General features: G+C 46.3%; 1 protein-coding gene and 1 long non-coding RNA gene across 3 annotated transcripts; one reads left to right on the plus strand and one right to left on the minus strand.

The window, feature by feature from the left end:
* The first annotated feature begins 1,953 nt into the window (after positions 1–1,953).
* SNRNP35 (small nuclear ribonucleoprotein U11/U12 subunit 35) lies at positions 1,954–13,087 on the plus strand. 2 transcript variants are annotated; one of them, XM_059140620.1, is made up of 3 exons: positions 1,954–2,225; positions 6,890–7,317; positions 12,223–13,087. In XM_059140620.1, exon 3 carries the CDS (start codon positions 12,226–12,228, stop codon positions 12,964–12,966), a length of 741 nt encoding a protein of 246 aa, XP_058996603.1. In that variant the 5' UTR covers positions 1,954–2,225; positions 6,890–7,317; positions 12,223–12,225; the 3' UTR covers positions 12,967–13,087. The 2 variants fall into 2 exon arrangements, with proteins under 2 accessions (XP_058996603.1, XP_058996604.1); XM_059140621.1 differs by lacking the exons at positions 1,954–2,225; positions 6,890–7,317 and adding an exon at positions 7,403–7,517.
* On the minus strand, positions 3,356–6,846 carry LOC131811795 (uncharacterized). The gene is made up of 2 exons (XR_009346118.1): positions 6,709–6,846; positions 3,356–3,873 (listed from the first exon to the last, which is right to left on the minus strand). It is a non-coding gene; the product is annotated as an uncharacterized LOC131811795 (long non-coding RNA).
* Positions 13,088–14,001: the final 914 nt, after the last annotated feature.

Raw genomic sequence — 14,001 nt, forward strand, 5'->3', positions numbered from 1 at the left:
ACACACACACACACATATATATATATAGAGAGAGAGAGGTCACTTGCCCTCTACTTTGTTACAAGGAGACATTCTCCTGTACAGAATATATATGAAAGGCCAAACTTATTAAAGATTCATTCTACATTGTGTACCCCAGGAGAAGAAGAAAATACAACCTCAAGAAGATATATATCCGCTTGATATACATATATAGGGTCAAGGTACCCTAATTGGGAATGATTTTTTTTTCTAATAGGTTTTGGCTACTGCTTTTGCTGTTGCTTGCCTGCAACGAAACGCCTCCATTTTGTGAGAAAATATACAAATCGTTACCACAGGGGAAGTTGGATGAAATCAGTTTGCCAGATGTTAAAAGACCTGTGGGGAAGAGGAACTTGATGTAACGCAGCGTGATATGGTTTCCCAGGATTGTGCAAGGAGCAAATTGTACATTTTGAAATATTAGTTGGGCAACAGTTGGAGACGGCTTCCAATAGCATTGTTGTGCCCATAGGGCCATTTAATTGTGCCCCAATGTGTCACACAGATGAACATTTGTAAATCAGAAGTTTGAAGCGTCACATCTTTGGTGGCTTGGGTACCATAATGATTGCTCTTGGCTTTAGGGGTATCAAGTTTGAAATGGACTTTGAACTTTTATAAGAGCTAAGCTGGAGGGAAGGAGAATGGCGTCAAGCAGTTTTAATAAGTTTTGGAGGTTTTTTTTAAAAAAGATTTTATTTTCAAGTAATCTCTACACCCAACATGGGGCTCAAACCTATTACCCCAAAATCAAAAGTCCCATGCTCTACTGACTGAGCCAGCCTGGTGCCCCTAAGTCCAGAGGATGTCAGGAACCCTGCTTCTAGAGCTTACCAAAACCAGGGATGACCCCAAAAGCATATCTGCTATCTGTATAGACAATGAGAGTTTTTATTATCGATTGGCTCTTTTTAGAGCATGTAATCCAGCTTGTTGGGCCACGTGAAACTTGGATAAAGATTCTGCTTCCATAATTTTTTCAGTGGATACTAGACTATACTGCATTGTATTTTTCTTGATCATTTTTTAAGATTTTATTTATTTGAGAGAGAAAGAGAGTGCATGAGGCAGGAGGAAGGGCAGAGAGAGAGGGAGGAAGCAGGCTCCCTGCTGAGCAGGGAGCCTGATATGGGGCGTCTGTCTCAGACGCTTAACTGACTGAGTCATCCAGGCGGCACCTGATCATCTTTTATATAAGATCAGGGGGATCTGGGCACCTGGGTGGCTCAGTTGGTTGAGCGACTGCCTTCGGCTCAGGTCATGATCCTGGACTTCCAGGATCGAGTCCCACATGGGGCTCCCAGCTCCTTGGGGAGTCTGCTTCTCCCTCCGACCTTCTCTCTCATGCTCTCTCTCACTCATTCTCTCTCGAATAAATAAATAAAATCTTAAAAAAAAAAAAAAAAAAGATCAGGGGCACCTGAGTGGCTCAGTGGTTAAGCCTCTGCCTTCGGCTCAGGTCGTGATCCCAGGGTCCTGGAATTGAGCCCCACATCAGGCTCTGCTCAGCGGGGAGCCTGCTTCCTCCTCTCTCTCTGCCTGTCTCTCTGTCTACTTGTGATCTCTGTCTGTCAAATAAATAAATAAAATCTTAAAAAAAAATAAAAATACTATAAGATCGATCAGTCAGTAAATCAAATAAAATCTGTATTTGAGAAGGGAATTTCACAAAAGTCTAATTGAGGGGTAAGGAATGAGTCAGTTACAAGGATGAAATTGTAAAACTCAGTTGAGTTTTGAGGGGTAAGGGAAATAACGTAGCAGGATTGACAGGACAGAGAGAGACTGAAATGTTTGGAGAGGAAGGAAACTGTGGTTCAAATTTTGTAAGTCAGCTGGCAGATAGGTGCTGGGTGTGGTGGGAGTCTAAGTGTTTTAACTGGATGTGGAACTACTATCTGTAGGAGAGAAACCAGTATTAGTTTTTGGTGGCAGTAATGAGTATAGAGGCAGGTTGCTAGGACATGGCGTATGGGAGATGAATGTTTGGCCACGGTCTCTAACTGAAGACTGTAATATCCTATGTGGTGTTGCAGGCCTCCAAGCCTTTGGGGGAAGGATTCCCAGATGAACAAGAAGGAAGGGCAGTTGGCAGTTAGGATGTCCTAGCATTGTGGAAAAAACGAGCTGTTTTTTAATTTTTAAAGATACAAAGGTCGGTTGCCTGCCTGGCTCAGTCGGTGAATGTGTGATCTCAAATGGTGAGTTTGAGCCCTTTCCTGGGTGTAGAGATTGTTTAAATAAATACCTACACTTAAAAAAAAAAAAAAGATACAAAGTCATCTTGGGCCTCTTGAGGGCATGGGATCGATCAGGCTTGCAGTGGAAGGCGATGTAAGGGTTGAGCTGTGATGAATAATTGGGAATCCAAAGGCAACAACTGCAAGACCCAGAAACCCTGTAATTGTCTTTTAGTCTAGGGCTGAGGGACCTGGGTGAAGGTAGTAATTTGTCTGGTTCTATTTTTAGCCCATCCAGCAAAAGGTGGCCTAGGAATTTGACTGAAGCAGAGCAGAGTTGTAATTTATGTTTAGAGCGTTGCGTCCTTTGTTGGCTAATTGTTTGAGAAGACATTTAGTTAGCATCAGTGGGACCAGCCTTTAGGGTGGGAGAACATAGTAATAAATTATCGAATAAATTATCTCTATATTGTAAAGCATAGATAAGCCAGGGAAATCAAGATCTTTTCAGTCAGCAAATAGGAAGGACTTTCAGCATATTCCTCGGGTAGGACTATCCAAGTGTATTATTGTTGATTACACCATGCAAAAGTAAAAAGATACTGAGCTTGGGGGCTGATAGGGATGCTGAAGAAGGCACTGCACAAGGCAATGACAGAAAAAGTGGTAGTTTCAGCTGGTATGTTAGAGGAGGGTGCGGGAGTCAGGAACAATAGGAGTACAGGGTGTGACTGTATTGGTAATTGCCCTAAGGTCTTGAACAAAATGCTTTCCTCTATTTGGGGGCTTTTTAACTGGAAAAATGGGGTTAATACAAGGATTAGTAGTGGGGATGATCAATCCTTTGTTGATAAAGTCTTATATAATAGGAGTTATTCTTTTAATGGCCATAGGGCTTAAAGGGTATTACTTAATACCTTACGGCCTTTAATGGATCAATTTGAATAGTTACTGGGGGAGTGAAGATTATGTGTCCTATACTGGTAGAAGAGGTTGCCCACAATTGGTCGGGGAGCACATTTAGGAACGGGGTTGGTGCGGGGAGAGGGGCAGGGGGGAGTCGGGGAGAGGTGAGGGTCGGGGCAGTGGACTGACTAGGGGGAAGTACTGGACAGATCAGTTAGGAATTCTGAAGAGCGAGAAGGCAAATGTAGCAGTACTTCATTTTTGTTTAGTCATAGGAAATATAGGCCTGGTAAGCCTGCAAAAAATTTCTTCCTAACAAAAGTGCTGGAAGTTGATGTGCCCAGTTGGCTCAGTTGGTAGAGTAGTGACTTAGGGTCCTGAGTTTGAACGCCACGTTGGGTATGGAGACTACTTAAAAAAATAAAAAAAAATGTGCTGGTGATGAGGGTACCATTTTGTTTTGCCTTGTTGAGTGCCAAGAATGAACTCTAGGGGTTGAGATAATGGGACAGTTGGTGGCTGATTAGTGACCCTGATCATGATTAAGTGCTTTTGTATTCTTGAGGCAGGGGACTAGAAAATAGATCCAGGAGTTGAGGATTGAAGGAGTTGCTCTAGTGTCTATAAGAATGTCTTGGAGGTGCCTGGGTGGGTCAGCATCCAACTCATGATTTTCATTCGGGTTGCGATCTTGGGGTGGTAGGACTGGGCGCAGTCTGTCTGTCTTTCCCCCATTGCTCCTCCTCCGGCTCACACTCTCTCTCTGAAATAAATTAATTAATCAAATTATATCGTAAAAAGAAGAATAAAACCATCTTCATTCTGAATTGTTATGGGAGTTTCTCCATTGGGGTTTGCTAGGGAGAAAGGGGAAAAAAATCCCCATTTTGTCCTTGGAACATCTCTAATCTGATAGAGGAATTGGTTTTGAGATTTGTGGGTTTTTTTTTTTTTTTTTTTTTTTTTGAGAGAGAGAGAGTGCACACATGTATGCACGTGTGAATGGGGTTGTGGGGCGGGGGGCATGTGCAGAGGAAGAGGGAGAAAAGAATCCTAAGCTGGCTCCATGTCCAGCATGGAGCCAGACTCAGGTCTTGATCTCAGGACCCTGAGATCATAACCTGTGCCAAATTCAAGAGTCAGATGCTTAACTGACTGCAGCACCCAGGAGCCCCATGATTTTTTTTTTATCTTTTGGAGCCATCTTTTGTATTTCAAGCATTCCTTTTTGAAAGTTCCAGGTTTTTTTGTTTTTGTTTGCTTTGTTTACGATTCTTTTAAGTAGGCTCCATGCCCAATGTGGGGCTTGAACTCATGACCCTGAGATCAAGAGTGGCTCATCCTACTGAATAAGCCAGCCAGGTATCCCTGAAATGTCCAGGTTTTTGCAAAAGAAACAGGTTTTATCGTTTTAACATGGATTTGGAGTTTGCCATTTGTAGAGCCATAAGGTTAGCCATTAATTCTTTTGAAAAAAATTTTTTTAAGTTGGGGTGCCTGGGTGGCTCAGTGGGTGGAGCCGCTGCCTTCGGCTCAGGTCGTGGTTTCGGGGTCCTGGGTTTGAGCCCCGCATCTGCTGAGCAGAGAGCCTGCTTCCCCCTCTCTCTCTGCCTGCCTCTCTGCCTACCTGTGATCTCTCTCTCTCTGTCAAATAAATAAAATCTAAAAAAAAATTTTTTTTAAGTTAAAAAAATGTTTTAATTTTTTAAAATTTATTTTGTTATTAGCTGATCATCTTTGCCAATCATGCTAGACCATGAGGAGTTTGGTCTGCTGGTCAGGGTCATGTTGTCTGACCCGAGTTGAGACAGAGTAAAGAAGTCCTCTAGAAACTCGGATTAAAACAATTTGATCTTTTATCCAATCTAAGGGTTCCAGAATTTTGGACAAACACTTTTTCGAATCTATCAAAAAATTGTAAAGCAAGTTCTTCCTTTTATTGTTTCGTTTTGTACTGCCTTCTAATTTATTTGAGGTGCCCACATATGGGACATCATTTTGACTTAATTTGCAGCTGTATTAGAAGTTTTTTTCTAGGGCCTCATTATGGGGAAGTTCAAAGTCTTGTGAGGAGTTTTCCTACCCAGGTTTATTCATCCATTCTTGGTCCTGTATAGGTCCAACAAGCATGCATACTAGTTGGTAAAGGTCAGAAGGGTCTGGATTAAGGGCACTGATAGTCCAAATTAGTTGTCAGGTGAACTCTTTTGAATTTTCTTTTGGGTTAGGAAAGTCTTTTGCAAGATTAAGTTCTGTTTAGGAACGGCATATAACAGAAAAAGTAGAAAGCATGCCGTGGGGGACGGAGAACTGGAAATGGAAGATGTGGAATAATTTCTGATTCAGTGTTGCGTTGTTCTAATTGCTTTCATCTTTGACTTTTGAGTTTTTTTTCTTTTACAGCTGCTATCCCTGAGTCGTTTCTTTTGAGGGCTTATAACCACCAACTGAAACAGGCTTCCACTGATTTTGTGAAGTATGATAGCTTCCCCTTTCCAACTGTGTTCTTAAATATACCAGTTTAGGGACGTCAAAGGTGCCCCAACAAGGCCAGTGACGTTTTAAATAATATTTAGTGATCTGAACCCAGGTTGAGGAAGCTCCCCGGGCCATGGGTTTTTGTTTGTTTTAAGATTTTATTTATCTGTTTAGAGAGCCAGTGAGCTCCAGCGGTGGTGGGCAGAGGGAGCGGGAGAGTAGCAGACTCCCCACTGAACTCCCCACTGAACAAGGAGCCTGGGGCAGGGTTCCAGCTCACAACCCTGAGATCATGACCTGAGCAGAAACCAGATCATTAGCCACCCGGGTGCCCAGGGGCCATAGTTTTTATCTGTACAATCAGCAGGCTAATCATCAAAAGCTGTTTCTGAGAGACTGGTACCCATTCTGTATCGGAGGAACCCTCCCCTGAAGGGCTAACAGTTCTGAAACGAGGAACTCTCCCCCCAGAAAGTCTCAAGGTGCCCGACTGGCTCAGTCCCTGGAGCATGAGACGCTTGATCTCAGGGTCCTGAGTTCGAGCCCCACCTTGGGTATATAGAGTATTTAAAAATAAAATCTTGGGGCACCTGGGTGGCTCAGTGGATTAATCCTCTGCCTTCAGCTCAGGTCATGATCCCCGGGTCCTGGGTTCGAGCCCCTCATCAGGCTCTCTGCTCAGCAGGGAGCCTGCTTCCTCCTCTCTCTGCCTACTTGTGACCTCTGTCAAATAAATAAAATCTAAATAAAATAAAATAAAATCTTAAAGCGGGAGGAGGGGGGAAGGAAAGAAAGAAAAGTCTCCTGAGCACTACCGAGGTGGGGAACCCCCCCCCCCAGGCCCCCATTATAGGAGCTGCCCTAAGAGAGGCGACACGGGGCAGGTCACTGCGGCAGGTCCAGACCTCCGCGGGAGGTAATTAGGTTGTTGCACACTTTTGCCGCCGCTGCTCCACACTGTTAAGGGAAAAACCTCTGGAGCGAGCCTATGAGCGAGGAAAAAGACGACCACTCTTTAATGCGGTTTGCAAAGGGCGAAGCACCATCCCACTCCGTTGGTGTGCCCGAGCCTGGTTTACCCCCGCGAGGGAAAAATTTCAGCGGGTAGGGGTTTGCCCACCTATCAGCTGCCCTCTTTTGCTCAAGGCTGCGAGACGGAGGCAACCTTCCAGGGGTTCAAACCTCGGCATGTTTATCAGGATTCCGAGAGGGGCTGCTCTTCGGAGAACCCCACAAAATGGAGGCTGGTGCAAGATGGAGTCAGGGTGGTCAGCCCTTCCCTGACCCTTTTTCTTCTTCAGTGGGAACCAGCACACGCATTCTCTGAAGACACCAGGATATAATCCGATTCCCAAAGTGAGTGTTGAGGGATGACAGTCGCGCCGAGGGGACAGACCCCTTCGCTACGGAGGGCGAGTCCGCTCCTCCCAGACGACTAACCGCACATTCGATAGTCTTTCAACTCAATCGTCCAATTAAGCAATTTCGGTCGTCGTGCAAAAAATTAGAAAAACGGAAAGCTTCTTCTCTTCGGCGATGATATACCCTCGAGGCTCAATACACGTGGATTAAGTTTCTTAAAAGGAAAAACAAAACAAAACACTGCTCGTGGCGAATCTGCTTCTTCCAATATAAAGGTCCGTTCGGGCAAGCGCCAGGAATCTCCCGGCGCTTGGAGTCCGTGGAGTCCGCTGGCTTCAGTGCGAAGGGAAGCCGGAGCCTTGCTGAGGTAAGTGGGAGCGGCCTGGCGGCAGGAGGGCCCACTCCGACGGGAAGGACGAGGGAATTCGAGCCGGACCTTGCGTCCACTCGTGGAGGGGCCGCCATGTTGAAGCCTGGCAAAGTCGGGGGAAGCCCTTCTGGGGTTGTGTTGCGGAAAGCGGGGGCGATAGCTGGGGTGGAAGAAGAGCCCCTTCTCCCACTTAGAGGGTGAGAGACTGGGGGTTTTGGCGGGGAGGGGGGGCAGCCTCGAGGGCCAGCGGTCCGGACCGAGGTGCGGCGGGGCTGCTAGGAGCACAGGCTTTCCCACCCAGACTTCCGCCTTCGCGGCCGCGGCGCCACTGCGCATGCGCGGGAGGGCTCCGTGGGTTTCGCGCTTGGATGCAAAGCGCGGGAATATTCTAAACTCGGGGGCTTTAGAAAGGGGAAGCACACTTTTCCACGCTTTGTTGGACGGTGTCGTAATAACGGATCTGCATCATGCGTTCTAACTATAAAGCACATCCACAGACACTGTCCTACCTAAGCTTCACCATAACCTAGTGAAGGGGCACGTAGCTACGTTTTTCAGAGGATTTAAGCTTTGGACGGACTAGGTCTTAACCCTGGTGTTCTCAGGATCTCGTGTTCTTGTTCCCTTTCCGCTCTTTTGTCTGTAATGATTAATTTCCCCGTCTACCTTCATCCCCCACCATTCATCGCTCGCATCTCATTTGAGATTTATTTATTTACTTTTAAAGATTTTTATTTATTTATTTGACAGAGAGAGATCACAAGCAGGCAGAGAGTCAGGCAGAGAGAAAGGGGGAAGCAGGCTCCCCGCTGAGCAGAGAGCCCGATGCGGGGCTCGATCGGAGACCCTGAGATCATGACCTGAGCTGAAGGCAGCGGCTTAATCCACTGAGCCACCCAGGCGCTCCTCATTTAAGATTTATGAATGTTTATGAAATGGTAACATTGACCAAAGAAACTGGAAATCTCAACCTAAGGCAGCAGAGGAGGGGATACTCCCAGGAAGATGGATGAGAAACCGTGAAGCTTGCTGCTCTCCTGGCGCTTGGTTTTAGTTTTCTTCCTTTCCTCTTCTCCCCTCCTCTCCCTTCCTTTCTTTTTCATGCCACTTAGGTTTTTTGTTTTTGTTTTTTAAGATTTTATTTATTTGAGACAGACAGAGAAAACTAGCAGGGGGCTAAGGGGCAGACGGAGCGGGAGAAGCAGATGCAGACTCCTCACTGAGCAGGGACCCCCGTGTGGGGCTCCTTCCCTGGTCCCTGAGAGGTGACCTAAGCCGAAGGCAGACACTTAATGAATGGGCTTAGCTACCCGGGCGCCCTGGCATTTAATAATGATAGAAGTATACCCATGAAGGAGAAAGAAAATTCAGACTCTCCCTTGTAATGCTCTTCAGATTTTAATTTGAAGAACGATGTGGGATACAAAGGCAGCAGAAAAATGATTAAATTTCCTTCCTACCTACAACCCTCTGACAAGTCCTGGAAACGGGCAGAGTGACATTCCTCTAGGGACCCAGCTGCCTTGATGCTGATACTTTGCTAAGGGCAAAAGGCAGTCTTAGCCCAAACCCCAGGATCCTGTGAGTCTACTTGAACATACAAAAATTCCTTTGGAAACTCCCTTTATCTCCGTCCCCTCAAGATCGTGTTGGCAATCATTCCCCAAGCATATGACCCACCGATATACATCAGGGGTCTCATGACTAAGGTTTTATTGGAAAATAGCCAGCCCCCTGAAAGTCCTGGAAACCTTGTTTCCAAAATTCCTAGAGATTGCCACGATCCGTAACCCCCTCCCAATTTGAAAGTTGGGAGGGTGCAGCTCTTTCTGCCCTCAGGTCCTGTCCCCATGCTTTAATGAAACCACGTTTTTGCACTGAAATGTCTCAAGAATTCTTTCTTGACTGTAGGCTTTGAACCCTAATGTCTTTCATACATTAAAGAATTCTTAAGGCTTTGAACAGGAGTTCAGTGGAGAATAATATCAGTTTTATTTGATGGATCTTTTATGACCTTTCTTCTTGGAAGGGATTCTTCCTCAGCCTCAAAAACACAGAATCCTCTTGGTTTTCGTAGTTGTTTTTGCTCTCCCCACCTTCACAGTTTTCTACTTTATGACAGCCATCTAAGGAAATACTAAGAGCTCAAGTCCAGCTCTGGAGTGGTCAAAGCCCTTGAATGTAACTCCCTGCTAAAGCTACTTCTTGGCCTTGTGATTTGGGGCAAAAGAAAGCTTTTTGTGTGTCTGTCTCACCTGAAATGGCACTAATAGTAGAACCTGTGTCCTGACAGTGTTGCAAGGGGAGGGGAATTAAGTGCTTAGCAAGGTGCCCGGCACCTCCTAAGTCTTCGATACAAGTTAACTCTAATAAGTTTGGTCCTTGCGTGTGTGTCTGCAACCCTGTGATGGAGGATAGGGAGTGTGGTCTAGAACGGTAGGGCCAGTAGAATGGAATTGTTTAGAGACTAGAGCAGGGAGAGAGTCAAACAACATAGCGCTCCCTCTTACTTTCTTCTTTTTTTCATATGGAGAAGTTCCAGCCACAAGAGAGGAGACAGTGAGTTAGAGGCAGCCCCCAGAGGGACTGAAACCCTCTCATCTCGCCACTCGAGCTGTTTTTTTATCCTTTTACGGATAAGGATACCAGAGCTGCCTTCTCTAAAGTTGCTGGTTAACGATGACGGGCATATATACCCTCCTTTTATACTGTGGTGGCGGACGGTATAAGGTGGTTTTGCCTCTCAGTTCGTAGTCTTCATCAGGAAGTGTCCTAGAAGGGAGATAAAGCAAAGCATACACTAGACTAAAGAATATTTGCTGTGTGTTCAGGGAAAATGTGCTTGGTATTACAGAAGAGGTGCCCTGAGCTATGGGACAGATGAATTTGCTTCCTGCCGAAGCAGCTTGGAAGGATCAATAGAGTTTCTGTAAGTGGAGATGTGGAAAGGAAGACACACTGTTCCCAGGAGAGGAAATTGCACAGAGGAGGACCCGGAGCTGGGGGATAGAGCGCATTTAAGGATGAGGAGCAATCCTGGGTAAAGAAGATCTTGCAGTGGCTGTGGTGAAACGATAAGTGACAGTCAGAGGTCTTGAGTGCAGTGCCATTGATTTTGGATTTTATTCTGTGTTTGGTCTTTTTACTGGGAAAATAATCCCATAGTGCACCCTCCCTCCATGACCCATCAGATGAAGAAAAAGAAAAGTAAAAAGATCCTTGAGGAAAATACAAGTAAGAGGGGAAAAATTATAGATATTTTAATAAATATCATGGAAAGATATTATGAATGAGATTACTCATAAATTTGATAGAGCCCTCATTTGTTTGTTTATAAAAGCCAGCTCTGAAGCCAACGTGGGGCTGGAATTCATGACCCCTAGATCAGGGGTCACATGCTCTGCTCATTGAGCTGGCTAAGCACCTGGAGTCCTGGTTTTAAGGTAACGAATCTCAGTTATGGCTCTAAAGTTTTATAGAGGCGGTCACGTGAGCAGTAGCGGTGTCTGAAATGTTGGCAAACTGTATTATTCCAGCCAATTCCCCAGAATGTTTATCAGTTACCGTATCAGCAGCCTCTCCTCTCAACTTCAACTTTCCCATCCTCTTAAAAAAAAAAATTCTGGGGCACCTGGGTGGCTCAGTGGGTTAAAGCCTCTGCCTTCGGCTCAGGTCACAATCCCAGAGTCCTGGGATCGAGCCCCGCATCGGGTTCCCTGCTCAGTGGGGAGCCTGGTTTCCCCCCTCCCCACCCTGTCTACCTCTCTGCCTACTTGTGATCTGTCAAATAAATAAATAAAATCTTAAAAAAAAATTCCTGTATCAGAATGAATCACAGTTGCAGTATCTTTGCAGGGCTAAAGTTACCTTTGCAGTCAGTTCCCAGGCCTTCAGGCATGAACAGATTATCAGCCAGGGGATTGGGAAGAAAGCCCATGTTGCTTTTGAACCGGAGTCGGTTGCTGCCGGGTTGCTGTAATTTCAGCTATGCTACCTGTTGCAAAATACCACATCCAAAGCACCATTTTCCTTTGTAGTTTTGTGTTTTACCAACAGTCCTTCCCTTTCTTATCTTTTAAGGACGCATACCAGAACATTCATAGAAGAGCATGTAGGATCTAGAATTTCTTTCAGAGTCATCTAGGAGTGGGAATGCAAGTGAGGCACAGATGAAGTAAGACTGGCCACGTGTTGGTCAGAGTCAGGTGATGAGTTTGTGGAGGGCTATGCCATTCTCTATGTGGGTACATGTTTGAAATACTTGACAGTAAAGAGCTTTTAAAAACACCATTTTGGGGGGCACCTGGGTGGCTCAGTGGGATAAGCCTCTGCCTTCAGCTCAGGTCATGATCTCAGGGTCCTGGGATTAAGCCCCCCATGGGGCTCTCTGGTCAGTGGGGAGCCTGCTTCCTCCTCTCTCTCTGCCTATTTCTCTGCCTACTTGTGATCCCTTTCTCTGTGTCAAATAAAACCTTTAAAAAAATAAAAAATAAAAACACCATTTTTCATAGCCGTTCCCAGGCTGGTTTTCCTATGACCATTTTAGCCTGAAAGGTGAGCCTGGATTTTGATCTGCGTTGCCACGTTGTCATGTAGTTGGTGAGTGTCCTGATGTGCCTAAATTGGATGGTGCACGGATGGTCCAAATTCAAGCACGTTGCCCCTTGCTTCTTCCCGGGATGGAGTGTAGAGCAGCGGGTGACCATGTCTTGGAGCCCCACTGTCTGGCTTTGATACTGTTCCATCCGCTCTGTGACTGGGAGGCCTCTGGCTCTGGGTCCTGCTTCCTTCCCTACTGAAGGAGGGAGTAACAGTATCTACTTCATGGGGTTGTTTGTTATAAGGATGAAATGAGTAGGTCATAGTAGGTGCTCCATAAAGGCTTGCTGTGATCCCTCCTAGAACATGAACGATTGGATGCCCATTGCCAAGGAGTATGACCCGCTTAAAGCAGGCAGCATCGACGGCACCGATGAAGACCCACACGATCGCGCCGTCTGGAGGGCAATGTTGGCTCGATACACCCCCAACAAAGGCGTCACAGGAGACCCCCTCCTCACCCTGTTTGTGGCAAGACTAAACTTGCAGACCAAGGAGGAGAAGTTGAAGGAAGTATTTTCCCGCTATGGGGACATCCGGCGGCTTAGGCTGGTGAGGGACTTGGTCACGGGCTTTTCCAAGGGCTATGCCTTCATCGAATACAAGGAGGAGCGTTCTCTGATCAAAGCCTACCGGGATGCGGACGGCCTGGTTATTGACCAGCATGAGATATTTGTCGACTATGAGCTGGAAAGGACCCTCAAAGGCTGGATCCCTCGGCGACTTGGAGGGGGTCTCGGGGGGAAGAAGGAATCCGGGCAGCTAAGGTTTGGGGGGCGCGATCGGCCTTTCCGAAAACCCATTAATTTGCCGATTGTTAAAAATGACCAATACAGAGAGGGGAAAAGGGAAAAGCGGGAGCGATCTCGGTCTCGAGAAAGACACTGGGACTCCCGGACAAGGGACCGAGACCACGACCGTGGCCGGGAGAGGAGATGGCAGGACAGAGAGCCAGCCAGGGTGTGGCCAGAAAGTGACTGGGACAGAGAGAGGGACTTCAGAGATGACAGAGCCAAGGGGAGGGACAAGAGGGACCGAAGTAAATAGAGGCCCAGCGCCCCCACCAGCACCCAGACGACGACACAGCCTAGACAGAAGCCCAGAGAGATCTGTGTTGCTGTTATACAGTGTGTATGTCCGGGGCTTGAATAAAACTTGCTGATGGTGATGGGAGTCTGGAGTAAGTTTTCTTTCCAGCCTGGAGCTGCGGTTTAAGCTGGACGTGCTGATACGATGAAATTTCATCTTGTTGTTCCAGGGACCCATTATTCAATAAACCTGAGAAACAGTTTTGTCCTCACCAGCACTATACAGAAGGGCATGTGGCAGTGGAGAATTCTCTCATAATTTGGCAGTAGAGGATTTGTTTTTGTGACTTTTTCTCCTTTCTGTTGAAATTGACCGTTTTGGGGGCTTGGCAAAAAGATGACCAAAAATCATTTGCATTGCTTTCAGACTCCTGGGAACCCAAATCTGGTCAGAATACGTTGTATCTTTTCTATCCTTATGTCCATAGTGTAAAGGCTTGCCGAGCTGAAGTAAAGAAGGGACAGAAAAGTGAATTCAGGGAGAATGTCCAGAACTGTGTAGCAAAGCCAGTGTGTGAGCAGTGGCCTAGGTCAGCAGTCAGCTACTCTTCAACAAATGTAATTCCATTCTGGAGGTAATGCTGACTGCCTTTTTCTCTTCCCTGTTTTGGGCAGGGAGGCTGGCATTTAAAATGAAAAACCCAAGTTGCAAGCCTCTGGGGTTCTGGTTTGTGAAGCTCCAAAGAGACAGTGATGGTTAAGCATCTGCCTTTGGCTTGGGTCAGGATCCCAGGGTCTTGGGATCGAGCTGGCATAGGGCTCCTGGCTCAGCAGGGACCCTGCTTCTGCCTCTCCCCCTGCTCATGCTCTCTCTCTCTGTATCTCTCTGTCTCAAATGGATAGATAAAATCTTTAAAAAAAAAGAAAAGTGAGCATGAAACAAGTGAAGAGAAATCAATGAAAGGCTGCTATCTGGTTCTGATTGCTTTGTCTTCTCCCTTTTGGACATCCAACCTCCCGTTTGTTTGGGGGCTGGATATATTGGCCTCAGTTT

The sequence above is a fragment of the Mustela lutreola genome, chromosome 11 (genome assembly GCF_030435805.1).
Source record: "Mustela lutreola isolate mMusLut2 chromosome 11, mMusLut2.pri, whole genome shotgun sequence".
NCBI lineage: Eukaryota > Metazoa > Chordata > Mammalia > Carnivora > Mustelidae > Mustela > Mustela lutreola.